The sequence below is a fragment of the Plectropomus leopardus genome, chromosome 16 (genome assembly GCF_008729295.1).
Source record: "Plectropomus leopardus isolate mb chromosome 16, YSFRI_Pleo_2.0, whole genome shotgun sequence".
NCBI lineage: Eukaryota > Metazoa > Chordata > Actinopteri > Perciformes > Serranidae > Plectropomus > Plectropomus leopardus.
Window position 1 is genome coordinate 7,624,806 of NC_056478.1, and position 27,591 is coordinate 7,652,396.

Genomic DNA, 27,591 nt, shown 5'->3' on the forward strand with positions numbered 1-27,591 from the left:
GCCTGCTGGCCGTGTGTCGCTTATAAAACCTTAATTTATTGTCAATAATAAGCAGTAAAGCTTCGAGTTGCTGCACAAAGTCGCACTTTGTTTTCCTGAGTGATGAACCAATGAGAAGCCGCGTTTCAGTCCCGGCCTCCTGTCAACAGACAACAAGAACCAATAGGAGCAGAGGATGGGCAGGGGGGCGGGGACAAACCAGAGCCATGTATGAACAAAGTTAAGTAGAGCAGTTTGGTGTCTGTGTGGGCCTTCTTATATGTGCTGAAATGAGGTCAGATTAGATTTTAGGTAGATTTAATTATTCCAGAGGAGAAGCTGATGAGACGGAATGTAAATAAAGCACAGCAAATGTTAATGATAACATGCATATGTGTTTTGTCTGAGCATGAGGGACTGAGTGCGCAGGTCGGCTGGGTTGCGTCAACACACGGCTCTGGCTGCTCTGTGTGTGTGAAGTTGGTAAATAAGATTTGACCTCGTGGTGGAGAGAGAGAGAGAGAGACAAACTGGATTAAACGCTGCCAGCAGCAGCAGCCGCAGCATAAGCAGCAGGAGGAGGGCGACCAACAAACAACCTGCAACTCCTGCTGCTAGCAAAAAAGAAAACCCCACGTGAACGTGCCCTTACATGCATTTATATAAATAAAAAGCCACGCGACCACCGTTGACGTCGTTGCAGAAACAAGCGGAGACCACAGCTGCTGGTGAGTATCTGAAATGCGACCACAATTTAGCATGCATTAGTTAGTAAATATGCCGATTAAAGTGTTATTTTTTTCGGTTAGTCGTGTTACAGTCCCGCTATTTCGACCTTCAACGGTTTCAACTAATTGTGTGCAGCGTGCTGACGCAACTGTCCTCCATGACTGCTCTGTCACTTCTGCAAACTTTACCGACCCGCCAACGAATTTATTCAAGCAGCTGAAAAGTGTTTATTAAGCCTGCACTGTCCTCTTTAGATGAAATCCAGGTCGTTTAAAGCAGCTGTAATGTTAGTTTAAAGAAGCGCCAGCTTGGCACGCGTTTGTTATTGGAGTCTCGTGCAACACGCCCACGAGGAAGTTTACAATGACAGATTTTTACATGGGCCACCTTCGCTGGTTTTAAGTGTTTATGTCGCATGAAAACTCAAAAAGTGAATTGAAACTTTAGTACATACTACATTGAAGGAGTTTTAAAGAAGTCAGTGTATGAAATATAATGCCATCAAACGTGTTTTTGACACTTTGTACAACTGAAATATTCTGATTTTCTCCAATAACTATGAGGCTTGGAAGACAAAAAATGATTTTTTATCATGTTTTTTTGAAAAAGATTAAATTATTATTAAAAAGATTATTAATATTGCGAATATAGATACAACTTTTATCAGCCCATCAGCCTAATAAAATCAATTGTTTTTTTTACTGAACTGGATGCATTTTGCTTAAATTGAAATGATTTAAATTAGATGAACAGACTTTAATAAAATCGTAGTAGATAAATCAGATGTTGACAAAGTTTCATTTTGGAGACATAATGTGCAGTTAAAAAGTAATATATTGCAACATGATTGCAATACTCAGAAAATAAATAATAATAATAAAATAACAATACTGCACTATGATTAAATACTGTCATAAATTCCTATTGTGGAGCCTCTGGTGATGCCCACGCCTAACAATTATTCACCTGAAAACAATTTTAATAGGTTCAAGTATGAATGAATTATGTATAACCAGTGTATCATGTTTATATATCTGCACAATTTTTTAAGGTGTGTAAAATCTGTTCAGATTAATACTGGGGTAAAAAACAACCTTGGCAACTTTATAACAATTTGTATTCATGTGACATTTTTCTTTTCAATAAACATGAGGAATTAAACTCACGCATTTGCACATGTATCATGCATGTGTGCAGAGAGTTTCCTTTACATAGTTTGTCTATTTAACATCACTGATAGGTTTAATGTTTCACAGGCTCAGCACAACAGCTCAGTCATAACCAAATTTATGGGTTCCTTATCAAAAAGGTTTGTTTGTTTTTGTTTTGCCACTCAAAAAAACGGTGAGATTAGATTTTGTGATTGTTTAGGTTTTGTTTTTTTAACTTTCAAGCATTGATATAAATCCAGTATTAAAGAGTCAGTTAACTGATTTATTGCCACACTGTTGTGGCCAATACTGATACAATAACTGTCAAAATCATTCTTGCAAAAGAATTCATAACAATTATTCTCTTTGCTATTGACACTGTTATACTTTATGTTAGTATGAATAGTTTCAAAAGAAACACAGTTATTAAGGCTTAATGTTTTGAAATGCTGTTAACAAAAGAAATTCCATATTTGGAACTGTAATTGCGCTGCACGTTAAGAGCAAATTAGGTAATATTTGATGACATTAAATATCACGATAATGATATTTCTTGCAATAAATAAACAGATATTAAAATGTACTTGGTTACGCCTTTCTGCTACTTTGAGTATTCTGATAAAATACAACAAATAGCTTGTTAAGTATAAAAAAGGGAAATATTTGTCAAAATATTCTTACTGCACAAATTGAACATTGGACTGAACACACAAGGTATCAATAAAAAACAAATCATAAACTTGTTACATTTTATATAACACTTGGTTTAACATTTTTAAATGTATACATATAAATATGCTGCATTTTAAAGTGCAATTTTCTATTGATGTTCTCTTTCAACTAACTAAAAAAAGTTGAAAAAAACAAATTATGCAGCCCTAAACTATAACAATAATAGTTTTTTATTCACTGAAGGCTGCCAGTGTTCTGTAGCCTGAATACCTAAATTTGATGTTACAGCACTTTTATGTGTTTTAGTGCAGAACTGTTATTAATTAAGTGATTTATCAGATCAAATCCAGACTCTCCTCTCTGTATCGTAGTTTTGGTGGAAACATGGTTTTGGTCACGTTTACCCCGTCAGTGTGGGGAAGCTGCGGTGGATCACCACTGCACAGTAATGGGAAATATTTGCTGCTTTTGGCTCAGGATCCGTGGTTAAGGGCAGTGACGGGAGGCCGTCAGTAAGCCATGAGGTGTACTCAGATATAGACGCACACTCAGGCTGCCCGGCTATTTTCAAAGCAGTGAGTCAACAGCTTGTGGAGGGACAGCAGCGGAGCCCAGACAACAACTGAGGCTTAGGTGTGTGTTTGTGCATAAGCCCAACAATATCATGTGTAGTCACAGACTGAGCTTCTCTGTAATGAGCTCTTGGCCCCAGGGCATCAAATCTGACCTTTTCGTTTTCCTCTCCTCCCGTTGTTCCGCTTTTATTCAGGTTTTAATATTTACGGAGTGTCCTGTCCTCTGTGTCTGAGGCTACGTGCACATGTACGTACAGGAGTATTTTTAAAAACAGAGCTTTTTCTATGCATTTTGGCCTTTCGTCCACACGTAAACAGATTTTTAGGTCACTGAAAATGGACTTTCCAGGGTGAGGATATTCAGAAACTCCACTGAAGTGTTTATGTGTATGTTTTTTTGACTTGTCGCCGTTATTTGACATCAGAGTGTGCGTTGTTATCTCCTAAAAGCAATTTTTCCAACTGGCCTCTAGTACTGCACGCCTATATTTCCCCCATATCACCTTGAGCTCAGTGTTGATGATTGTGCTGGTTATATCTTCCTTGCAATGAGGAAATTCTGGGGTCTGCTTTAAGAAAATAGCTAGAATATCGCCATACTTTGATTCGTAAGACTCCCAATCTATATTTTTTGGATTTTGTTCACTTTATATTCACGTGTAACACGGCAGAGTAACTCCACTTCAGTGTCAGTCCACACATGATTCTCCCCTGCAATGCGCCATTGTTGTTTTTGTGTTTTTTCTGCCAATGACTTCAGGCTTCTGGTTGGCCAACATGGTAGAGGTTTCAGGGTTCCCGCGGACCCTTAAAAAGTGTAAAGGCATTGGATTCATTCATCTAAGAATAAGACCTTAATTGTCGTTAAATTGACCTAAATTAATCTCTTAAAACAGTGGAATCTCACATGCAAAATGAGAAACACAAAATTGCCAAGATAACTGGCCAGAAATGTTAGATATTTTCCACTCCTGTTGGTAAGCCAAATAGACACTTTTATGATAATATCTTTATTGTCTTCCATGTGTTTCACTATAAAAAAGGATTTCTTTTCAAGATTTGATGTAGATAAATAAACATTTTGGTAAAATGAAACGGAAAAAATAAACAAATAAAATAAAATTCTTAATTTTGGTTATAAGAAAATTAATTCTTAAACTCAATTCCAGTTGGCATTAGAAAATCTTAAAAAGTCCTAAATCAACCTTGCTTTAAGCTGCAGGAACCCTGGGTTTCATCGTCACCGGTTGCTTTGCCGTGCGCTTGACAGCCTGCGTTTTTGTTTTGATGTGGACAGAGTTTTTTTTTTAAAAAGTACTGTTGGTGTGGATGGGAATTTTTTTTTTTTTTTTTAAAATGCATTTTTAAAAATACCTGCGTACGTGTGGACTAGGCCTGATAGTTGCCATGTTAGCAATAATGCAGAGAAAGAGAGCAGATTATAAACACACACTGAGGCAACACGCCCTCATTGACAAATGGGAAGTTGCTCAATCGATTTAGCAATAAAATGTAACTTCTTCCCAATGGCATCAGATCTTGCAAGTTTATTAGATAGTTTTCAAAGCTCTGAATCCTGCAGAAATACACACGGATTAAAGTGTGTAGTACATTTTCAGTATGTTGTTGTAGCCGTGCCTGCAGCACAAGATTTAATATTTTCCATGAACATTGGCATTTGCATTCTGCAGCTCTGAGCGCGGCTCTGTGTTGGTATGTTTCTTTGCCTCAGTACAAACTTCCTACTTAAATTCCCAGCCCACAAAAAGCTCATGCAGGATCTTGCTGCGGTGCTGAGTTGACTCTGCTTTGCATCGTGAAAATTGTTTTGACAGTAAAGTATGAAGAGCAATCCTTTATTATCTTTTATTGATATTTCAAACATGCCAATACATGCAGTATTACTGCAATCTGTACTCCGTGTGTTTGCAAAGCACTGTCTTTTTATAGTTCTTATTTGGGTCCAATTCTGTTTAACTGGAGAAAAAAATGGTCATAAATTAAATTCAATAATAAATTGAAACATACAAAAAAATATATAAAAATCAGTGCTTGTTATGTTTCTGAAAAAAATGCATGTCTGGGTTTTTTCTTTGCTTTTGTATCACTAAGAAAACCCGCCCCTGGTCTTCAGTCCACTGTCTACAAACACAGAGCAGCCCTGAAGCAGGACGGCTGACCCACTTACTGACTCAGTGTGTGTATGTGTGTATCAGCACACACACACACACACACACTCACATACTGCTCCGACACTCTCTGCAACAGCTTTTTCCATTGGCCCAAATCCCAGCTGAGCTGTGTTGAAGCATGTCGTCACACCCACAAAAAAACGCACCTGTAACACACTAACAAACACAATCCTGCAGATTGCAACAGAGAGAGGAATGTGTAGGGAGCTCCATTGTTTAGATAAGAGTGAATTGTACTTACTTGTGCCGTAAATGGACCTTGACTTATGTTCACAAGCTTTAACACAACACATATCAAGCTAAATGTGGTTTAATGCGCCAACTGTTGTATGTATTAACCCTTTGAAACCTGAGTAAATTGGTTTTATTTATTTCAAAAACATATGGAGAAGGCAATGAGCAACTTAATGACACGGCCCCCAAAAATAGCAAGATATTAGTAAAAAGTTACAAGAAAATTACCTGACGATATGCAAAAAGAGAAAACAAATTACAAGTGTGTTAAATAAACAATTATAATGATTATACCTTTTTTTGGACATTTTGTCTTCATTTTTGATAATTGTCTGATAATTCTCACTCCTTTCAGGTAATTTTTTGTCATCTTTTATTAATTTCTTGCATTTCATGAGACATTTCTTGTCAAGCTGCTCATTGCCTTTTCCCCCAGTGTTTTTGAAAGAAATCAAACCATTCTGCTCAGGTTTCAAAGGGGTAAATAGCTTGTGAGAGGCGTTTGAACGCAGCACAAGGAGACTGATGTCAAACCATGTTTCAAAGGGTTAAAACATACACCAGATTTATTCCTGGAGAGAAACGGTAGAATATTTTGAGATGGTTCTTTAAATAGAACGCAATCTCACAGTCCTATCAGTTGCAGAGAGAAATCGAGAGAGATAAACGTGATAGCAAATGTTGTGCGTGGACCAAACGTGCACCCACATTCACTCATGCACAGAAATAGCTGGAAGAGGCAACAGCCAGTAACCTTCCTACTCCTCCCTCCTGGTTTCCAGTGACATTTCCACATCCAGTCCTGGATACGCATGCACATATCTCCACAGTGCACACGCATGCACAGCATACTTGTTTCCTTTCTTGTTTGTGCGGGGTGCTCGCACAGAGATTGGAGGTCACGAGTATTTTTAGACAAAGTATTAAAGTTGTTTCAAGATGTGACAGCTGTGTGTGTTTGTGAGCGTTTGGCAGCTGAATGTGTGCTGAGGACAGGTTTTATTTATGTTTCCATCTGTCTTCTTTACTGTCTATGTCTTTGTTTGTGCTCCTCCTCTCATCTTTACTGACAAGTTGTTATTTGTGTCTTTGTTGACCGGTGAACAGTATGTACTTCTACATGCTGCCACGCCTCCTGTGTTTGGAAGGAGATGTACAGTTCCATGACCATATATGATATGGGGCTGTGCAGTATGACGAAACATATCGTCTGACGATTAAAAAACGTTTTCATGTTATGCTACATAGCTTATTTAATTTTTGTAAGCTGATAATGCTCTGCGTAGGGGACGGCTACACAATAATAATAATAATAATAATGGTAATAACTTTATTTATATAGTTAAAACACAGTTGGTAAAGTGTTTTGACAAACAAAGCAAAGCCGAGGCAGTAAACTCCAGAGTCAATAAAACAATTGAAGTTAGTCAATAATGCTGAACAAAGGTCAGACAAGAGTTAAGGTAGAATTAAACACGACATTAGAGGCGGAAACTTGCTATAAAAATACAGTAACAAAATAAAGGCAGTAGACACAAAACATTGATAATAAGCAGGATTGTGACAGAATAAAATGATAAGTTAAAAAGATAAATTAGAAGGTAAAATTAAGAGACAAACTAAAAAATTGAAAGACGCAAGACCCGAGGTGAGCCAGGTCCTACAAAATAAAAGCTCCATGGGTTCCGCATTGATTTAATTTGTTATAGCAATACTTTATTCAACTTTACAGTATTTTATTTAACTTAATTAAAACAGTAGTTTATGTAACTTTATTTAACGGCAGTACTACTTTATTTTTAACTGTAGCTCATTTAATAATTTTATATTTTATTTTATTTTTAGTTTATAGTAGTTTAGAGCCGATTTTAAAATATCGGGATATATATTGTGTATCGCGATATAGCCTAAAAATATTGTGATATTATTTTAAAGCCATATTGCCCAGCTCTACTGTGATTTGTGTCTTCTTTTTTTCATATTTTCCTGTCCTCTCTGTCTCTAGTCCGTCATGGCGGGCGATATGATGTTACTGATGCGAGGCCTGGCTAAGTTGAGCCAGGCGGTTGTGGAGAACCAGAGCAGCACCCTGCGCAGTGGGACAGGTAAGCTCAACATACCTGAATTCGTTCCTGAATTTGACTCTGACACATTGTCCGAAAAATGTAAAAAGCCACTCTTAATTAGCTTGTTAGCAGTTACAGTGTTATTAAACCTTTAGCTAACGTGCTCATTAGCTAACATGGTGACAGGCTAGCTTGTGATTAGCTTTAGATATTAGTTGAAAAATAATGTTAGCAAAAATGCTAACAAGCAAAAATAATTAAAATACTTTTTTTTAGAGATTGCTGCCTGCTATACAAATTAATTTATAATATAAAAAACAGTGTTGTGCTAACAGCAAGTGATAACTGCAGTTAAATCATCAGGTTAGCTAAGCTGCTAACTACGTTGTGGCTAACATCACACATTGATTAAAAAGTAATGTCCTCAAAAATGCTCACAAGTGCAAAAAATAATACAGTTCTTTTCTATTGTAACTTTAGCCCGTAATATAAATAAAAGGTACTAAAAAGGTTAGTAATACATTTAACTATTAGTTTTTTAAAAATGCTAACTGCTTTTTAACAATTAGGTTAGCTAGCATGCTAACTTCAAAAGTACAATGTCCTTGTCGTTGATATTGCTGAAGTCTGCTGCTAAATTTGATGTCATGTTTTACTCATTAAAACTCAACTTTAACAGTTATAAAAATGTGTAAACTGAGTCTTTAAGGCAGATGAACAGAGTATTAGCAAGGAAACATCACGTTTATTCACTTTACGTGGACCTGACATCACTACTGAATTATGTTAAATGTTCGCCAAATGTGTTATTGTCTGTTTATGAGCCATAAGAAATTATAAATTGTGTTTTAGTATATGTTTACTGAGCTCTGTTATAAAAACTTAGCAAGGCAAGATAATTGCTAACACGCTTGGTTAAAAAGGTAAACAATCAATGCTTTGAAACGGCTGTCAGAGACGGCAGAGGTTTGATCACATTATGCCGTCTGAGGTCTAACAGGTGATGGTTTTCACATGTTTTTATGTCACAATCCATTGGAAAACACCAGTTCTGGTTCATGCAAGGCATCACAGGAATACAGTGGCTACAGTACACTAAAGAAAGATAGATTTAGAAATACTGTTGCTTGACCACTTTAGCAGGCACAGTTGACACAGCACGATCGTCACAGGAGGGCACCCCTGTCAGAACTTCACTTTCTTAATTCAGGAAGTAGTTTCTATTACTATTCCATAAAAATAACAGGGCTAGAAAACTAATATGCACTTTGGCTTCGAAAGGTAATTGAAACACAGCTAATAAGCCATAGTTATGTACACAGAAATGGAAGTAAATAATACACATAATTTTGATTTCCCAGTAAATGGCATATAACTGTTAAGTTAGACTTAATTTTAAATATCTGCTTCTTATTATAGACAGTAACATTGGCAATTTTGCGGTATAGTTAGTTATTTTGTAGTAAGTAAGCAAATAAAGCGAAATATAACTGTTTTCTTTGTCAATTGTAACTCAGGGCTCCCAGGTGTTGGTGCTGCAGTTCAAGGTGTCCAAGCAGCTGCTGAGCAAGGTCTTTCTGCCGCTATGATGAAAGTGCAGGTGTGTGCATGTGTAAATACTACTGTGCAAATTGGCTGCACAGGTTAGCACTGATAGTGAACTATACAATACTTTTACTGTCAAAATAAAACTGAGTCTTTATGTGTATGTCTTTCCAGGAGCTGACAGGCCAGCAGCAGACCTCTTCATCTGAATTCGACTTCCCTCAGGATGACAGCACGTTCACTGCTTCAGAGTTCAGGGAAGAAGGTGCAGACTTATCAGCAGATCACACAGGAGATGGTGACAATGCCGCCGCTCATCACAGCGCAGCAGCAGGAGTTAACCACGCCGCTGGAAAACAGTCATTGTTTGAGGGATACAAAGATCCCAGTAAACAGTTTAGTGGACACACCCGATCTTACCACCATGATGCCAGGTATGAATAATCTCTAACTCAATGCAATATACAGTATACACATTTCTGCTGCTGTGTGGAGGATAACGGTTATCACTTTTGTTTTGACAGACATTTCTACAATCACAATCTGAACAGGCATCTGTGGGGACAGACTTACTGTCAGCATCAGGTCAGCCAGCTCAGGAGCTACCATCAGGACCCGTCCACAGTCGGAGGGCTGACGGCCGAAGACATCGAGAAGGCGAGGCAGGAGAAGAAGGCTGAGATCAAGTCACACAAACAGATGGTAACTCCTGTTCTTCAGTTTCTGTTTCTATCACAAACACACATTAATACCGATGTAAACTTAAGGTTTTGGAAAAAAATCAATTAATTTAAGTATTATCTATTTATTTATTTTTACCATTTTTAATTGATTTGATTTTTAATGCCTGAATCTGTACAATTCAAATTCAGAGGGTTTCTATGGATCCTAGATAGTTTGAGAAGGAAAAAAGACCTATTTAAAAAAGGTCTAATTAAAAAAAAATGTAAATAGATTGTGCTTGTGTTTATATATTTTATGCAAAAATAGAAATTATCTTTCTCTATTGCTTAACTTACACAATATATAGTTCTGCTGTGCTGTTGGTGAATGCGGGGGATCACATTGTTCTGCCATCACTGTAACACGGCACAATTAAGAAGCGTTCACTCGTACAGGCCTCTCTCTCTTTTTAATTGCCGTCTGTGAGCTTCTGTAAAGCCGGCCACTTCTAATTATAAAAATTTGCTGTTGCAACAGTAATTAACTTTGATCTGTGTCTCAAACTATTAAGTGTTAGGTCTTTGAATTTGAGGAAATTGGGTCTAGAAAGTCCCTGAAAAGTCCTTGATTTTGATATTTACGAAGATGCGGGAACCCTGAGTTCAGTTGCTTTATTTTAGGCTATGAGATGGAAAAAAAGTTACTTTTGTAACTATTTGTTGTTTTCATTATGGTAATAGTGTATGGTAGTGCTATGAGTGATGTGATGAAGCAAAAGAGACAAAACAAGAATTAGACAGCCTGGAGACACGGACCTTCAATCTGTAGCAACTCGAATTCAGCCAGCGCACACCCCAACAGCGGGGTCTGATCTTGGAGCGCCCAGAGCAAACTTATTGAATAATATATTGAATGTGTAGATTAGCATATTGTCCTAGCATTAGTAAACATGTACTTCTCCATACAAACTTTAACATTTTAATAGAAAAGTATCTTTATTGTTCTGTTTTCTTTAGCTGAGTGAGAGAGCCAGAGAGAGGAAAGTGCCGGTGACTCGGCTGAGCAGATTGGCCAACTTTGGAGGTACAGTAATGCAACTCTTTGTTACGTAGTCTGAGTGTTGTCTGATTCACTGTCTGAGTGTGTCTGTAAGTATGTGTGTCTGCGTGCAGATCTGTGTGTACACACATTCTGACTTTTTCTGTGGATTCATACAATTTAGTCTATGCAGAAAAAGTCAGTCATGAGAATTACCACCTAATTAGTATTTGTGAATACAGAGCATAATTGGAAATGAAGATATCTTTAAGTTTGAGAAAGTAGTTCATGCTTGTAATGTGAGATGAAATCGAACTTCTGGAAACTTTACCTTGCAATATAGTCAAAGGGTAACCTTCCACCCCCTCAGTAAGCTGGGGTCACTGGGTTCAAGGCAGTGGGAGTTGTGTCAGCAGCACATGTCCTTCTCACAGTCTACCCGGTGACTAATGTCAAGATAACACCAGTGAGTGTATACACTATGTGTACACACGTTTTTATGCAAAAAACAACACATAGTTAAATGGAAATAGGAAAAACATAACATACAGGAATGCAACTATCATGAGTGTTGGTCGAGGGTCAGACTCTGGACCTGCTCTTAAACAAACATTCTTGGAAATTAGGTCAAACGCATTAAGCCCTTATTATCGGCATGTGCTCCTTAAATAAAAACACTCCTTGATAGTCATCTACAGACAGAGACAACACAGCGGCAGTTATAATAAAGTGTGTTTGAGTTCGCGCTGCAGATTGTGTGTTAGTTAATCTTCTGTTTGACCATGACGCCTGTTCTCTAAGCCTATTAGCGGGGACATATTTACACACAAAAATGATTGCTGCCAACTCAATATAAAAGTAGATCTTAAAAAAAAGGATAAAAAATAAAGAAATATATTACAAAATCCAATATTGTAGCAGCTGTAAGCAAAGTGAAAGGTTGTCCTTGCTGCACAGGGCATGCCTTTTTTTGTTTTTGACTTTGTATGTGAACCTGATGAATATTGAATTAATATTGACATGTTGGCAGATAAAAGCAGGCACAAAGACGTGGTTGTCAAAGTCATATTAAGACAGGATGTGCTTTCTGCGATAAGCTTATTCAACGACTAACACACACATTCATACCAAGCACATTGAAAATCCCACAACTAGCCTCTGACGTGGTTTAACATTACATATCAGAGTTTGCCTGTCAGCAGCTCGTAGCTTCATTTCAGACAGGTGATGGATACGTTAACAGGTGTCGTAAAGTTGGACAGAGAAGCTAAAAACACAGAGTGAAGGTAAACATAAACTGTGTACAAGAGTGAACCCAGAATAGATGAGTCATCACAAATAATTCGCCAGGAGAATTTAGCCGCAGCACGCACCTCATACGGGACTTACACATGCTACGGACAGTGAGGACGTGTTTACACTCGCAGTAACAAACGTCCTGGGTGACTGGATCACAGATGGACAGCTCTCAGTGTGAATGCACCCGATGCATCGTCAATGCGTCTTCAGATCTGATCGCTCAGACCACATTCAGAGGTGGTCTTAGCTGCATATGGCCACGTCTTTCAGCAGTGTGCACGCTAACGTGTCCTGTGCCAAATTTGGACGGCCTACTCAGATGATGTCCCCTGCATAGGATAAACAACATACTTATTCGCGTTTGAACTGCAAAGACGCATAAAAGCAGACTATATTGTCTATTGTTTTGATTTTCTTTGCATACGTGTTCTGCTTCACAGGAAATGCTCTTTTTATTCCTCTTCTTCTTAATTTGTCCTTTTCATCTTTCTTTGTTTTTCTTTTTTCATGGGTAATGCACTTCTTTTTCCATCTTCTTTTTTCCAGCAGACTATACAATAGAAGTCGTCTTTGTTCTTCTTTGTCCTTCTTTTGTCTTCTTCACAGGAGGTGTTTTTCTTCTTCCTCCTTTTAAATTTATTTTTTTTCCCAGCATACTGCACAGGAAGTCCTCCTCTTCTTCTTCTTTGTCTTCCTCTTCATCTTCTTCTTCTTCACAGAAAGTGCACTTAAACTTCTTTTTTAAATTTCTAGAAGATTATGCACGGGAAGTCTTCCCCTTCTTTTCCTACTTTTTTATCATCATCTTCTTCTTTCCTCTCTTTTGAACAGGGAATCCACGCCTTCCTTTTCCTCTCCTTTTATTTTCCAGCAGACTATGCACAGGAAGTCTTCATCATCCTCTTTTTCTTTATCATTTTCTTCGTCATGCAAAGAGCCCTTCTTCATCCTCATCTTATTCATCAGAAGTACAGTTCTTCTTTGTCTTCTTCATGGGACGTGCTTTTCTTTTTCTTCCCTTTTTATAATTTCCAGCAGATTATGCATGGGAAGTCTTCATCTTTTTCTTTTTCTTTATAATGTTCGTCTTCGTCATGCCCTTCCGCTTCTTGCGCTTCTTCTTTATGGCATGGGCACTTCTTCTTCTCCCTCTTCTTTTAATTTACAGCGGACTATACACTGAAAGTCTACTTTTTTTCTTTTTCAAGGAAGGTGCACTTCCTCCTCTTCCTGTTCTTTTAATTTCTAGCAGACCAGGCACAAGAAGTGCATCGTTGCTTCCTGCTTGTTGAATACAACAGTGCATTTGGTCGTTGCAAATGAAAATGATATATACCTGTTTATTTGCATACAGAGCTGGGAATTACTAGCGGTCACTCTAGACACATTCAACGTATTTTGAGCTGTCCTCTTGCGATCAGATCACCCAAGACGCATGTCAGTAGCAGGTGTAAACAGGCCGTGAGACGCAGGAGGCAGAGCCGAGTTGATTCAGCATGTTGACAGTGGTAACATTTAGAAGGTGTCAGATAAAGGAGGGGAGGGGTGGAGGAACGTGGCCTCTGACTGTCCTTCACTCTGCTGCAACATTTGTTGACAAATTTAGACAAGGTTTTTCAGCTGGTGGTTTTTTTAATCTCAGCTGCGACTGGAAATAATAAATGCAGGTTTTAGGCAGTTCAGGTCAGAGAAACAGTGATATGTACTGTAGTGTCATAAATCTGTTGGCATGTTTCCTGGCAAAAGCAATTAAAGCAACCTTTCTTCGACTTCTCCTCGCTGTTGTCATGCATATAGAAACTGTGAAAGGTTTTGCTGTGTGTGAGGAAACAGGACTATCTGAGCTTTTGTGGTTCTAAATATCTAATCAACAGGAAATTATCTTTTAAAGCTTCTCAGCACAGCAGTCAGTCAATCTGCAAACGATCACACACAGATTAAGTACTGTATCAGGTTATGTGGGGTAACACACACACAGAAATGCTGTAAAGAGCTAAACATATTTTCCAAAAAGAGTGACGCACATCCTCATTTCTCTCTGCTGAGACCTTTCTCCAACAATAGAGGTGCTGACATGTGTTTGACCCATGAAAAGACACTCAGCCAGCTTGGAAACAAGACACTGTGTCCTGGTTTGTCCATCTACCGTTGGATCTCAGATTTGTCGCTTCAGAGACCGCTGACTAACTGATTATGTAATGCTGAGTTATGTAAGGAAGAGAGCGGGCTCGGAGGAACTCGCTAGCAAACAACCCCTAAATCGCATGCTCTTTATTCTTTTAATTATCTGCTAAAGTAATGATCTGACCTTTTCAGAGGATTAAGTGTTTATTAAGAGCTTAATTGTTAATATAATTAGATGATGGGTATAAATGTGCTCTGTTGTCAGTGCAGCTGTTTCAGTTCTGTCATCGCACACTGCTGCGTTGATCAAAGTGCTCATCTGCCCGTGTTTTATTTGGCTCATATGTTGATGGGAATTCTTTAGAGGCAACAGCAACATCACTGAACACTGTTAAGGTCCTATTGAGACACAACAAATACACTGAATGACTCACTAAAAGGATATTTTTACAGTATAACTGCATGATTCTGTTTCTGTTATGTCTCATTATACAATGTTTTATGTTTTGTGACATTATTATATTGTATTTATTGGGATATTAAAGTATGTTTTTGGTGTTTTTCAAGCATATATTCCCATGGTTCTGTGTCTAAGTGACTAATGGGAAAAATTGTTGAAATTCAAGATCCCTTTTGTTCGACCACCAAACTGCATTTAAATAAACAGTAATTTTATCATCGTAAAACATACCTGATTTAAACCCGAGAGGAACAAAATTAAACTGACAAAAGCCCTCTTGGTTCGTCTCTCCACTGTTACAGCAGTCTTTAACTCTGGTTTGATTGAAATAAACACTCAGTTCACGCAGTTATATGTCAAAATATGCTGGCTCTATATACGCTTAAATTACTGTTTAATTTAATGGGGTCTGGTGGGTTTGATGTTAGAGACTTCAGGGCTGTTTCTGGTTAAACACAAAAGGTCTATTTCTGTACGGATCCTTTCCATAATGTTTTCAGACACTTATACAGGGTTCCCATGGTCATGGAAAACCTGGAAAAGGAATTTCACAGTGACATTTTCCAGGTCAAGAAAAGTCATTGAATTAAAAAAAATCATTAAAAGTTTTGAAAAAGTCATGGAATTTTGTTGTGTAATAAAATTGTTACTGTAATCTTCTATAGATAACCTTTCATGTAATGTAATGGTGCCTTATTTATTTTCTGAAGGGTAACACTGAATGTAACGTAGCACTTCGATGCATCAATGTATGATTTTTACTGACAGTTATTATCATATACAGGTCTTCATTTTTACCCTGCTCTGTCTCTCCCATGTATGCCAGCTAGTTGAAATTAAAGTTATATGTAAGTAGGGCAAAAAAAAAACAACTCATTGTAGATCCTTAAAAAGTTATGGAAAAGTCTTGAAATTTTGTCCATGAAAATGTGTGGGAACCCAGCGATGAATAAAAATCAGAGCCTGTCAGTGGCAAAAACAAGCACTTTTAGTGGACGTAAATTGATGTAAGCACACACCCCATGTGTTTGCTTTGCAGGCTTCTGTTTGCAGCCCCCTCGCTCAATATTCAACCAATTTAAGAAATTGTTCCCATTAGTCACTTGGACACAAAAACGTGAAAATAGGGTACAGGTTGAAAATCACAGAAGTTTCATTTTACGTCAGTCCACATTCAGTGTGTTGTTGTCTGTTTATTTGTTTCCATCAGGTCTAGCTGTCGGTTTGGGGATTGGCGCGCTGGCGGAAGTTGCCAAGAAGACCATCAGACACAACAATGGTAATTGAGACTAACACACACAATTCTTCAGTATAAACAATTAGTTTCATCACTAAAAGGCCAAATTAGACCCATAAATAGTGATGTTTGCTTTTCAATTATTGTTCAGGTATTTTTATGATACTCAGATATTTAATTTTTGTGTAGAAATATGAAATATTCAAGACTAGCAGCAGGTCATTACTGGCTGGGCAACTAAATCATGCACATGGCCAGTTTCACCACTTCATGCTGCTTCTTTCTGAATGCATTGTGCTCAGGCTTTGTGTTGAAAGAAATGACTAAAGTGAATTAAGTAGGCCCCATCTGAGAGTTTTGTGCCTGTAAGAACAGGTTTTTCTGTTTGTTTATTATGAGTTATGGGTGAGTGCCTTCCTGTTGAATAGCACCACTGTTAAAGCATCATTTTCACTGCCCATCCTTCATGCATGTCGGTACACGCTGCACGCGTTTTGTATGTCAACAGAGCGCTATTAACAATCAGGCTGCCTCCCACACCAACCTGCAACCAAAACAGACATTCCTGCTTTGCACAGTGAGCCTGCTAATCCCAAAACAGCTAAGCTGAAACAGCGTATGAGCGTAAATCTGTGGCATTTGTGTGTCTGTTTGTGGGCATTTATCTGAGTGTGCGTTAATCCCAGTGGGGACGGCCTGAACACACTCGTAAGTGTGTGTGGGTGTGGTTAATCTCTGTTAAAGCCTCTGACGGCAGCTTCAGACACACAAAAACACACTACCTGACGACCTACTGACACATATTCACTCAGACACACACATCTGCTGGGGCAGGAGCGTAAGCACAAGCAAATATTCTACAAAGAGCACCTAAAATAACCATGTTGATCAATCCAAATGATTTCATCTGTACATAAACCAACAAAAGGTTATATAGTTCTAAAGTTATATAATTCTGATAAAAGTTTGGCTCTAAACTTTGACTTTAGTTCTGAGACACTGGTGTAAAAGAAGGCATTTTATGCAAAAAGAGCCATCATCCTTTGTTTTGTTCTTTTGCAGGTGAAACGAAGAAAGGCGTCCTGGACTCCAGCCCCTTCCTGTCCGAGGCTAATGCTGAACGCATCGTCAGAACCCTGTGTAAAGTCAGAGGAGCTGCACTGAAACTGGGACAGATGCTCAGCATTCAAGGTGTGCAACAAACACATACATACAAGTGTTTCTCTTAGATTTTTTTCAGGCCCAAAAAAACCCCAAAAACCTAAAAGACGGCACATCTGGGATGACTTATTGGTGTGGTTGGCTTCAGTCAGATGGCACAGGGGGATCAGCAGTTTATTATTTGCATTCAAATTTTTGTTCACTCTTTATATTAAAATGGTGGTACTATGGTCATTTAGTTAACCTGTGACCTTTTTTGCCCATTTCTCTGCTCTGCTCCATATACTAAGATGTATTCACTTACACTCGTATCACCTGTTCGAACGCTTTCACCAGTCCTGTAACATTGTAGGGGAAATATTGTGTATATTAAGTTTGGTACACGCAAGCAGCAGCCTTTGGGACTGAAAATAAAGCCAACGTGAAGTGTCAAAAGTGCATTTCCTCTAATGGCCACTTAAGGCTGTCTCCAAAAACGAGCCAATTCCCATTGACCCCCATGTTAAAATGCCCAACTTCACAGTACAATTAAAGATGTTTACATCCTTGAATAAAAATTGGTTTTGGTCTCTAATAGCCAATTTTAACATTCTGGACAACCGTACCGGGGGCTTAATTTTTATATAACTCGCCTGTTTACATTTTATTAAGGCCGAAAGTTACGCATTATCAAGGGCAGGACACTTTAAGTGTCCTCAGTTTCTCAGTCAGAGCCACCCCTCCCATCTTCATGGTACCAGCCTCTTACCCAAATATAGTCACTTTTGGCTCCAAAAAAACAAGATGGCAATGGCCAAAATGCCAAATTTTAGCCTTTAAAATGTCCACAAACTAATGGGTGATATCACAGTCGCTATGTCCATTATATTATACACACTATGGTAACATAGTGTTCAAGTATACATTGATTACATTACTTGTCCACCACGCCCATCATCATTTTACTTTTTTTTAATCAGTACTTAGTAGGTCAACAGATGCTACAGTTATGCAGCAGAGTCGCAGTAGCAGAAGTCAGATTTCACTCATAGTGGTATGAGAGTAAGGAGATGTGACCGGAGACGATGGCTGAGGATTTGGTGTCAAAGCAAAGAACAAAATAACCTATTGGGCAATATTTTGCATTTAAAGCCAATGCAAATAGAGAACCTGATAACTTTAATTAGAGTGGGGGGGTGTTGGTTACATCTCGAAGAAGTTGGCTGCTCGTCCTCATGCCATTGCTCCCTGGAATATTTCAGACTTAACCGCTGTCAACAAATGTCAGTTGGATTAGCACTGCCTCCAGCCAATTGCATTTCTTGTGACTACATCATAATAAAAGTCAACTCATGTTTTGCCAGTTAAATACTTCAAAATATGAAGCTGCAGCAGGAAATGTTTGGTTTGTATTAGCAGTAAATCAATACCGCACTCAAAATGAAGTGTCATCGACAAATATAAATATCTTGTCTTGTAAAGTAACCTGTGTATTCGATAACATTAGTGTTGTAAATTAAATGAACCTGTAATTGTATCGCGTCTTTCTAGTTGTCTGACTACCCAAGTGCTTTTACACTACTTGTCACACATTCACACACACATTCATAGACTGGTGGCCTACATGGTCTATACATGTTCACATGTAAACTGGAGGAACTGAGGATCAAACTGACAATCTTCCTATTATACTTTTTTCCCACCAAAATTAGCGCATGCCCACAAGTTTTTCAAACACAGGTATACCTGCTAAATGTAGGAGATAGACTGCATTTCCATTGCCAGTGAACACACCGCTGAAGCACACGAGTCTGCCTTTGTGTGTGTGTGGATTGTTTTGTTGGTGTGTCCGTGCAACGTCACAGACAGGAAGAGAACTGTAGATAGCAGTAGGAACACAGAAGTCTTTGAAAACTTTTCAGTGGTTTCTTCTCTTTATATATCTCTGACTTATTTGGTCTCTCTTTCAAACTTTGTGCAGACTAACTTTGACTGATGTGTTAGCGTTGCTTAGGAGGAGTAGGAACGTAATTGGTTAAGGAGCTGAAATTAGCGCGTTCAGCTGGATGTTGTGTTCCCATCAATGCTGATTGAGCCGACTTCAATAAAAACCCATTTTTTCTGCAGTCATTTGCCCGTGGTGTGAATGCAGTTCAATAACTGGTAGGAAAATTCCCTCACCGTGGTATCCCTAACATACATGCATTCATTTACAACAGATGGTTTGACTCACCACAGGTGTAGTGGTGTTTTGCTGGTGATTTTTTTTTAACGCTCTGTCTGCTATGTGACATTGACCCTTTACTGCACACAAACAGGTAGCAGCAGCTGAAAATCTAAGTTATGTAAGTCAAAGCCGGTTTGTGTTTGGCACACATTCACCAGACAAAGTTCAAAATCAGAGGGCCTGTGGCGATAAACATACTGGCACAGAGTGTAGCTGGATCATGTAACAGCACTAAACACATCGTTAATTTTGTTTATCACTGTTGTCTGTGCTGCCTGACCTTGGCTGGTGACCCTTGTCCTTTGGCATTTATACTCTGAGTTCAGAGCATGTTAGTGTTACACAGACGAGACAGTGTAGTGAGTGTAATAACAAAAGAAAACAGTCATAGGAGAGAAAATGACACTGGCTACCCAGTGTTTTGTGAACAAGCTTCAGCACAGTGGACTGACCTTGTGTACATGTGTTTGGTTATTTGCAGAACTGGCATACTCTATTCCTAAGGTGAAATAAGTAGATTCTTAAATCTATAATGGTCAGAAAAGGTCACAGTAATCATCTGTGGCTTGAGTGTGGACAGGGTTAAAAAAGACTTAAAGAATCTCACAAAATTATAGAGATGACTAAAACATCACTAGTAAATCTGGAGGATAAAAGACACCACAGTGGACTTTGCTCACTGCTGACATTTGTCTGTCGGGGCAGGAGTGCGGTTGTGTTTGGATGATTGTGCGTCCAATCATTGTACGCTTTAGCACCAGTTCAAAATAGTGTCAACTTTGAGGGGTCTTAAATTACAGTGGGTGACAAGGGCAAATGCGGCACTATGTCTCAAAATATGCCCAATTGGAGAAATGTGCTGCAGCTTCAGAAACGATGCAAATTCAAAAACGCATACAACAACGGAAATGTCTCTTAACAGAATGTATCTGAAGAAAATCTTTCTTTTTTGAAACCTTCAAAACCTTTAAATCTTGGAAGCTCATGAATTCAGTTTACTAAAACAATTTGGCCTTATGCTTTTGGTGCCTATTCTATACATTAATAAACCCCTTGTGAGTTATATCCAGATCAACTCAGTTAGTTAACCCCTTTTCTATATTAAAATTTTTCTTTTATGACTTCAGATATTTCAAGTGTAAATGCTATTAGTGGATCCAAAACATGCCTCAAAGTACCCAGTGGCAGAAGTAGTATCAAATATTTGTCTCCCACCAGGATCTGTGTGGTAGCCCTATATCTCTCCATGTATCTTTCCATTTCTTTACATTGAGTTTCATAGTCAGGTCTAAAAAAACACTGCCATCTTCTTGTAAAGCCATATGAGGGCAGTTGGATGCCCAAAAATTGCATTAAATTCATATTTGTTGTGAAATCTGCCAGCCTGTGCCTTTAAACCTGCATTTTTATCCAGTTTTGACAAACTGAGGTGTGTTTTTGTATTTCAGATGATGCATTCATCAACCCTCAACTCGCGAAGATCTTTGAGCGCGTGAGACAGAGTGCCGACTTCATGCCAATCAAACAAATGACAGTAAGGGTCTTTTCTTTTTCGTTAACCAGCAATTATTCTTGGATAAGAGCTTTTTTTTCACTTCTGATGATGTAATTAGATGAACATTATCAGTTCTACTGTACTTCTGATAGTTACAATATTATGATCAAACCCACTGTAAGTCCACCAGTGTAAAACTAATATTGGAAAATGAAAAATTTTACTAAATATGGCCAGGTTAAATGATGATATGGTGTGTGTGTGTAGAAAGCGTTGAACAGTGACTTGGGTCCTAACTGGAGAGACAAGCTGGAATCGTTCGAGGAGCGTCCGTTTGCAGCAGCGTCCATCGGACAAGTTCACCTGGCGAGGATGAAGGACGGCAGGGAGGTGGCCATGAAAATACAGGTACACTGTAAACGTGTGTGTGTGTGTACACTACATTCTCATGTTGTCAAGATAAACACTGTAACTGGAGAGTGTGTCACATTTGTTTATCCTCTCTGTTTTTCTCAAACAAGCCGTCAGAGAGAAAACACACATAATCTGACCTCTCTGGTCTGTTTACAGACATTGTTATTTTGTGCCTTTACAGTGTTTACAGATTATCTATCTAATTGCCATCTTAATCATTTAAAATAAAAGCTTTTATAACTATACCTTAAAGATACTTTTAAAAAAATTATATTAGATTAGTATGTGTAAACAAAGTACAGGAGCATTACAGTATTTTTTTAAAGTGAGATTATGAATAAAATGATCACAGAAAACTTAATAATATCAGAAATTGTGCATTGTTTGTGCGTTGTTTTTTCCTTCATTTTATTGTCAAATTTAACTATTTCTTTCTCTGTTTGTACCCAGTACCCCGGTGTGGCTCAGAGTATCAACAGTGATGTCAACAACTTGATGACGGTGCTGAATATGAGCAATGCCCTGCCTGAAGGTACACATCCAAAGAAACTCTCATGCAAACATAAATATGCTCACCTTCTCGTTCATACACAAACAACACAGAGATGCACCACAACGTTACTCTGAGTCCTCACTCTCTGCTTCCGTATCTGCTCCAGTAACACTGTGCACTGTGTTTGAATGCGATGTCTTTGTCTCTCTTTAGGTTTGTTTCCAGAGCACCTGATAGATGTAATGAGGAGAGAGCTTGCACTAGAGTGCGATTATATTCGAGAAGCCCAGTGTGCAAAGAAATTCAGGTGAGTCTTATGTAATAGTAATAATAATAACTTTATTTATATAGCCCCTTTAAAAGCAGTTGTTAACAAAGTGCTTTGACAGACAAAGCAAAGGCAGGAACTCGGGGAATAATAAAAATAGACATCAACAGTCGAGCCAAACAGAGAAAGTTGTAGGACAGTCAGTAAGCTCAGAACAAAATACATACACAAAGGTCAACAAGAATAAAGCACATTTTTAGAAGTTTGTAGAAAATATATTTTAAAAAATGCATTAAAAGATGATGAAAACAATAAAAGAGGAAATCGAGACGAGATGACATCACATAAGTGGGGCCAAAATAAAGACAGGATGATAAAAACAGATGAATGAGAGATAGATGAGCAAGTAGATAAATTAAAATGCGACAAGATGGTAAGAGCAGGCCATAAGAAGGATGGGGTACAAATAAATAGAGTAAGAGCAGTTAAATGAATAGAGAAAGAGATTTAAATATAGAATAAAATAAAATATGTACTGTATATGTCTAAGTGTATCTGACATTTAATCAGCGCTCACAAACGTTTTTTTTTCATTGCATTGATTGACATACATATAATATAAGTTATGTACACATTTCTAGGGCTAACTGCATCCAACTTTACCTATGGCTTTTCCATTCTTCCATATAGTTTTATTTTTTTGGTTCAAGGTCAGAACAACTACAGCTGCCAGCCAACTATATATAGATTAAATATGCTATGTGGACTACCTGCCTGTGCAGCCTGGATTTATGTCTTTGTGTATTCATCTGTCTGACCCAGAGAGCTACTGAAGGACGATCCGTTCTTCTACGTACCAGAGGTAATCCAGGAGCTGTCCGGAAGCCACGTCCTGACCACCGAGCTCGTCTCTGGGTTTCCTCTCGACCAGGCTGAGAACCTCACTCAGGAACTGAAAAATGAGGTACAGATGACAAACCAGACAGATGAAGGGATCAATAGATGTTTAGCTGACTTGTGCATTAGTCAGAACTAGTTTCTTTCTGATCTGTATATCCATGGATGGGTCTCTGGTGGCAGAAAAAGGGAACTGCTTCTGCCACAACCTCTTTCTGTTTTTACTCAGCTTTCTCCTCTCTCCTTTCATTTCTTCCCATAACCCCGGCTTTCCTCACATCCTCGTGTTTGTTTCTGTTTCAGATCTGTGAGAACATCTTGATTTTGTGCCTCAGAGAGCTGTTTGAGTTCAGGTACATGCAGACCGACCCAAACTGGTCCAACTTCTTCTATGATCCACAAACACACAGGGTGAGTCTGTCTACTGGCTGAATGAGATTCTTACTAGAATTACTTCTTCTGCTAATAATAATAATAATAATAATGTGGCATTGACAGTGCAATTTGAGTTATGGTCATTGGATTGTGTCTCTCCAGGTGGCACTGTTGGACTTTGGAGCCACGAGAGGATTTGATCAGAGTTTCACAGACGTCTACATCGAGGTAAGACCAGTCAGCCTCATTCTTTCCATTTTTAATTTCTAGCACTGATTCATAAACAAGATCATATTCTTTATCGATGTAAAGCTTCAGTTACTGTGCTCTACCTGCTGTTAACACACTTGACACACCTTCACTGTTTTGGTTATGTTTTGATTTATCACAGAAAAGACATTTTGAAGCCTCAAGTGGAAACAAAACTCACATTTGTACTGTGGTTTAATTTGTAATTAACCGTTCAAAGTGTGAAATCTGATATAACATTCATGTCAGAAATGAAAATACCTACATTTTAAAGATGCATAACATGTTAAAGCGTGTCTCAGAGATGGAGAGAAAGATATTGAACTGGTAGTGTTAAAAGTCATAAGCTGTTTATGATTGTAGATCATTCGCTCAGCTGCTGTGGGCGACAGAGAGGGAGTTCTGAAGAAGTCCATCGAGATGAAGTTCCTGACTGGATATGAGTCCAAGGTGAATACATCTTTATTTGTCCGTCTGCCTACTCAACACAAACTGTGGCTGTAAATTATACCACTGGCGTAATTAGAAGAGAAATTTGATGTTGCTGTGAAAGAAACTCAAAATAAAACTTCAGTGGTCGTAGCAAAAACAATCCAAGCATCTAAGGAGAAAGATGGATAGCAATTGAAAGGTGCTAAATTTACTTAAAGGTGACCTGTTGTGCTCATTTTCAGGTTCGTATTTGTATTTTTGGTTTCTATTAGAACATGTTGACATGCTTAAAGGTTCAAATAACATTTTATTTTTCTTATACTGTCTGTACTGAAACACCTATACTCATCATCTGTGAAGATCATCATCTGAGAAACTCAGTTTTAGTGCCTGTCTCGAAAAACTCCCGAAAAAGCCCAGTCTGTTGTGATTGGTCAGTGTTTCGAGGCTTCGGCAGTATAAGCCACATGATGTAGACACGTGCCTGGAGCAGATGACCATATTAATAAATCGGTCACATGCTGACGTCAGTTTGTTTAAAAAAAAAATGTAAAGAGAATATTCAGAAATGTCTGAAGCCTGAGGTTTTTGCTCAAGAGGATTACTCTTATATACATATACCTCATTATTTGAAACATAGGCCAAGTTTAGTATGAATATTGTAACAAAATATATATGACAGAAATAAGATAAACATAATAGGTCCCCTTTTAAATGGTATGCGTGTCTGCTGGTTTTTGGTTTTGCTTCACCAAAAACTTCTTTTTTTGTGCAATAGTACTTTACTTATGTTAATGATGCAATTTTGCAATTTTAAACTCCAGTTGCAATGTTACTTTTTTCTTTTAAACATTACTATGAGACAGTTTGTATTTTATTTTCACTTATTTGATTCTCTATTGTATTCTTTTTTTTGCTACTGTATTTTTGGAGCAATCTGGCCCAAGAATTTCCTTCAGGATTAATAAAATTCTGTCTTATCTAATCTTATCTTATCTTCACAAATAAAAAATGCAAATATGTCAGAATGAATTCAAGAAAATTTGTTTTTGTAGCAAAAGAAAGAGACCTGTTTCACTGTGCAAACTGGTCATTAGTTGAGACTAAACATGCAGTATGTTTTTCTCTCAGGCAATGATAAATGCTCATGTGGACGCTGTGATGATCCTCGGTGAGGCCTTCGCCTCCACAGACACCTTCGAATTTGGCTCCCAGTCCACCACCGAGAGAATCCACAACCTCATCCCTGTGATGCTCAGACACCGGCTCACCCCGCCTCCCGAGGAGACGTACTCACTCCACCGTAAGATGGGCGGCTCGTTCCTTATCTGCTCCCGGCTGGACGCCAGGCTGCAGTGTAAGGACATGTTCCAAACAGCGTATCAGAAGTATTGGGAAGGCCGCACACCGCCCTCTTCCTCAGTCTAAGCTAAGTGTGAGGCGATTGGATGGACGGATCCTGGGGCCAAGTGCAAGTCAACGGCGAGGTCATGGTGTGAAGACGCACAACTGCAGAGCGGAGGCCATGTTACCCGCCCGTAACTGGTCTTTGAGCACCAGCTTATTTTTTCCAATTTTGGGCACCCCACTACATGAGTTTTTTGAAAGGCGCTCATTTACAGACAGCATTTATTTGTTTGAGATGCAGCAGCAACACGTGAAGCGCTTTAAGTCCAAACTCTATATATGGCCCCGAGAGGACAGACTGAAAAGACTGTGGAGGACGAAGGGAGAGAGACAAACAGCCTTGCTTATAAGAATTCAAAATGAATGTAAAAAGGTTTGAATTTTATCGCTTTAAGATGATTCTTGCATTTTCTTTTGTTTTGCATTGCTGTGCTTTGTTGGAAAATCATTTTGCCATCTGCAAGAAATGTCACAGAAACGTTGATTGTTAAAAAGAGGACTGTGATCTTTATGTAAACCCACAGTCACGTAATAATGAGGTTAATACAGTGAATGGGCAGAATGAGTCACAGTATTGGCCAGGACCAACACGTCTGAGAAGGTTGATTAGATTGTCTGGATATGAATGATAAGGCTTGGTCTAAATGTAGACGGCAAAATACATCTAGCAGATTTGATAAGAAAACTGTTTGTCAGGATGTTGCCAAGTGATCAAGTTCAGGTTGATTTACCCATTTATAGAAAATGTGACAAACTGGAATTTGTCAGCATTCACACGTAAGAAGGGCTGACTTTTAACTTGTGCATTTTCTGTATCAGTGTAGCCATCCAGACTTAAGTTGCTGTTTATAGCTTTTAACTTTTTAGGGAGACATTCTGTGGGAAATGTCCATGTTAATAAATGTCCGGTGTGTAGGATTTAGGGGGATATATTGGCAGAAATGGAATATGATATAATAAGCATGCTTCCTTTAGTGTATAATCACCTGAAAATAAGAATAGTTGTGGTTTCGTTACCTTAAGGCTCATCTATGCTCAACTTTAGACACTGATGGAGCCTTCTGTCTGTACTCTGCATACGTATTTTTTCTGTATTTTTGTATGTTTTCTGAAAGCTTATAAACACAGATGAAACAGAGTAACACCATAAATGAGGAGAAGTGTAGCGAGTGAGGTACGACCGTAGGAGACAACGAAGATATTGTAATGCATTATTGTTATAATGTCTCGTTCATAAGTTTTCAGAGCAAAAAAGTGAGCATACCTTAGAAAGTGCTGCCTGCCTTTGACATGCCAAACAGTGTTGGAGAAACACTGATTGCAATGTAATCTGCTTTATTCAGTGTTTTTACCGCTTTAAATCGCCTGGTCTGTTTAGTTCGGAGAGGAGGAGATCTTTGGGGATGATGTGGCTCCTGGTAAAAACCGGCTCAACGTTGAACACTGAAGGAATTCTAACTGGGAGAAGTTTCAGCTGGTTGGAATCTGCAATCCTCACCACTAGATGCCACTAAAACCCCTAAATCTTACACACTGCTCATTTAAAGCATGGTTTGTGTCTGGGGATGAAAGTCTACAAACTTCCTTTATGGCCCATCTGATGATCTGTCTTCAAACTGTGTCCATATGCAGCAGATTAAGCTCATGAATTCCAGTTGGTTACTAGCAAAAATGTAAGAATTATGACTCATGTTTTTGATTCCCTCAGATATAATTCAGTTTGATTTTAGCACCAAAGCATGATTTAATGGTTTGTAAAAACATATAGAAATGAAACCATATGGATTTATTGTGCTCACTGTAAGAGGTCTGACAGAAAGACTGAGCGCAGCCCGCGTGAATGTTAATGAACTGACAGGATGGAGGAAGCTCATCGTGATATCGCACAAGCTCAGCTCGTGGGCTCACCTTGCTTTGCACAAGTCTGTAATCTCTCCATGCCTCCTCGGGTGTGAAATCCTCCGTCACCTGGCTGGTTTGTGACTGTGAAACATCTCTGTACTCTGCTGTGTGAATACAGTTATAATGGTCTCTGGTGTGAAACTGAAAAAATGAAAAAAGAAAAAAAAAAAAAAGGGGCCTGTAGTTTCCGTGGGAGGCTTTTAGCTAGAAATCTTGACTTTATATTTCATATCAAGACTTGTTCAAAAGATGGGCGATAATTTGTAATCTAACGAAAAGTTGTGATAAAGATGTACGAAAAGAGTAAATGTTTGATCTATACTTGTCA

At 38.4% G+C, this 27,591-nt stretch overlaps 1 protein-coding gene across 1 annotated transcript; it reads left to right on the plus strand.

Moving 5' to 3' along the window:
• Positions 1-493: 493 nt before the first annotated feature.
• coq8aa (coenzyme Q8A, genome duplicate a) lies at positions 494-27,591 on the plus strand. The gene is made up of 17 exons (XM_042503579.1): positions 494-707; positions 7,538-7,637; positions 9,116-9,198; positions 9,318-9,577; positions 9,668-9,845; positions 10,823-10,889; positions 15,938-16,006; positions 17,027-17,155; positions 20,780-20,865; positions 21,094-21,234; positions 21,691-21,772; positions 21,947-22,040; positions 22,824-22,965; positions 23,202-23,309; positions 23,436-23,501; positions 23,886-23,972; positions 25,086-27,591. Exons 2-17 carry the CDS (start codon positions 7,544-7,546, stop codon positions 25,380-25,382), a joined length of 1,983 nt encoding a protein of 660 aa, XP_042359513.1. The 5' UTR covers positions 494-707; positions 7,538-7,543; the 3' UTR covers positions 25,383-27,591.